General features: G+C 58.6%; 1 protein-coding gene across 1 annotated transcript in view; it reads right to left on the reverse strand.

Moving 5' to 3' along the window:
• Positions 1 to 153: 153 nt before the first annotated feature.
• LOC103772055 (all-trans-retinol 13,14-reductase-like) overlaps positions 154 to 1868 on the reverse strand; it is a gene marked incomplete at both ends in the record, with an annotated part of 2389 nt that continues 674 nt past the window's right edge. Inside the window, 2 exons of the mRNA XM_008939373.1 lie at positions 154 to 263; positions 429 to 567. Of these exons, the coding sequence (XP_008937621.1) occupies positions 154 to 263; positions 429 to 567 (249 nt within the window). The remainder of the gene's footprint in view (positions 264 to 428; positions 568 to 1868) is intronic.

The raw sequence follows: 1868 nt of genomic DNA on the forward strand, positions 1-1868 counted from the left end.
GGTGGTCCCAGCTCTCTGGAGGACCACTTCCCACCAGCAACCTGCTCTGCAGTTGGGACCTTTTAGGAGAAACTCCTCGTTTGCAGCCACCAGAGGCTCCAAACCCCAGCGAGGCTCCTCAGAAGCACCCGAGGTCGGGGCTCCAGCCTTTACCTGGGTGCCTGGTGTCCCACGTGGGGTCCTTGGCCGAGGGGCAGGTGACAAACAGGGCAGGGATGTTCTTGGCAGCTTCTTCTCTGGAGGAAGCCAAGTAACGATTCATCCTGCAGAGATTGGAAGGCTTTGAGGTGGCCTGTGGGGGAAACTTCTCCCCGGGAGACTCGTTCCACCTGGATGGAGCATCTGCCGAGGGCGTTTCGTGAGCCACCACCCAGGAATTCATCTCCTTTCTGCTCAGGGAAGCACGTCTGAGGAGAAGCCCAACCTACATTCCATCCAGGTCGTTCCCTGGGTACAGGAAATAGTTGGTGGCCTCCAGCCCCAGCTCTTCCCTGGAGCCCCTCAGCCCCACGAAGACGGTGAAACCCCCTTGGCCGTGCGTCACCATGCTGAGCTGAGACTGGATCCCTGGGGGATGGACAAAGGTGGCTCCTCAGCTATGGAGAAGTCCTTTACTCCTAGAAGAACCCCCACTCCTATCTCCAGGGCTCCCCCTCGGGGCTCAAAACACCCCACGCAAGGGCAAGGGGTGGGGTGGCAACTCCTGCAGGGGATGCTCCAGGTGGGCCCTGGCTGGAGCTTCTGCTGGGTTTAGTGACCTTCTGGGCTCCAGGGTGCTCCTGCTCTGCTGGCGTTGGGTGGTTGGAGACCAGCACCATAGGGTTGCCCAGAAAGTTTCCACCCAACCATGGCCACTTCCCACCCAGCCCTGCCTCTTCTCACCCAACCATGCTCCCTTCTACCCAACCATGTCCCTTCTCACCCATCCATGTCCCCTTTCCACTCAGCCGTGTCCCTTTTCTACCCAACCATGCCCCTTCCACCCAACCATGCCTGTTCCCACCCAACCATGACCCTTATCACCCAACTGTGCCCCTTTTCCACCCAACCATGCCTCTTCCACTCAACTGTGCCACTTTCCCACCCAACCATGCCCCTTCTCAACCAACCATGCCCCATTCCACTCAACCATGCTCCCTTCCACCCAATCGTTGCCCCATTCCACCCAACCATACCTCTTCCCACCCAACCAAGCCCCCTTCTCACTCAGTCATGCCCCCTTCCTCTCAACCATGCCCCTTTGCCACTCAACCCTACCTCTTCCCACCCAACCATGCCCCTTCCCCCCCAACCATGCCCCATTCCACCCAATCATGCCCCATTCCACCCAACCATATCTCTTCCCACCCAACCATGCCCCTTCCCCCCCAACCATGCCCCATTCCACCCAATCATGCCCCATTCCACCCAACCATATCTCTTCCCACCCAACCATGCCCCTTCCCCCCCAACCATGCCCCATTCCACCCAATCATGCCCCATTCCACCCAACCATATCTCTTCCCACCCAACCATGCCCCTTCCCCCCCAACCATGCCCCATTCCACCCAATCATGCCCCATTCCACCCAACCATACCTGTTCCCATTCAACCAAGCCCCTTCTGACCCAGTCATGCCCCTTCTCTCCCAACCATGCCCTGTTCCACTCAACTGTGTCACTTTTCCACCCAACCCTGCCTGTTCCACTCAGCCATGCCCCTTCTCAACCCAATCATGCCCCTTATCACACAACCATGCCCCTTCTGACCCAACCATGCCCCGTTCCACTCAACTGTGCCCCTTTTCCACCCAATCATTGCCCCATTCCACCCAACCAAGCCCCTTCTCAACCCAGTCATGCCCCTTCTGACACAACCATGCCCCATTC

The sequence above is a fragment of the Merops nubicus genome, unplaced genomic scaffold (assembly GCF_000691845.1).
Source record: "Merops nubicus isolate BGI_N331 unplaced genomic scaffold, ASM69184v1 scaffold38694, whole genome shotgun sequence".
In the NCBI taxonomy this organism is placed as follows: domain Eukaryota; kingdom Metazoa; phylum Chordata; class Aves; order Coraciiformes; family Meropidae; genus Merops; species Merops nubicus.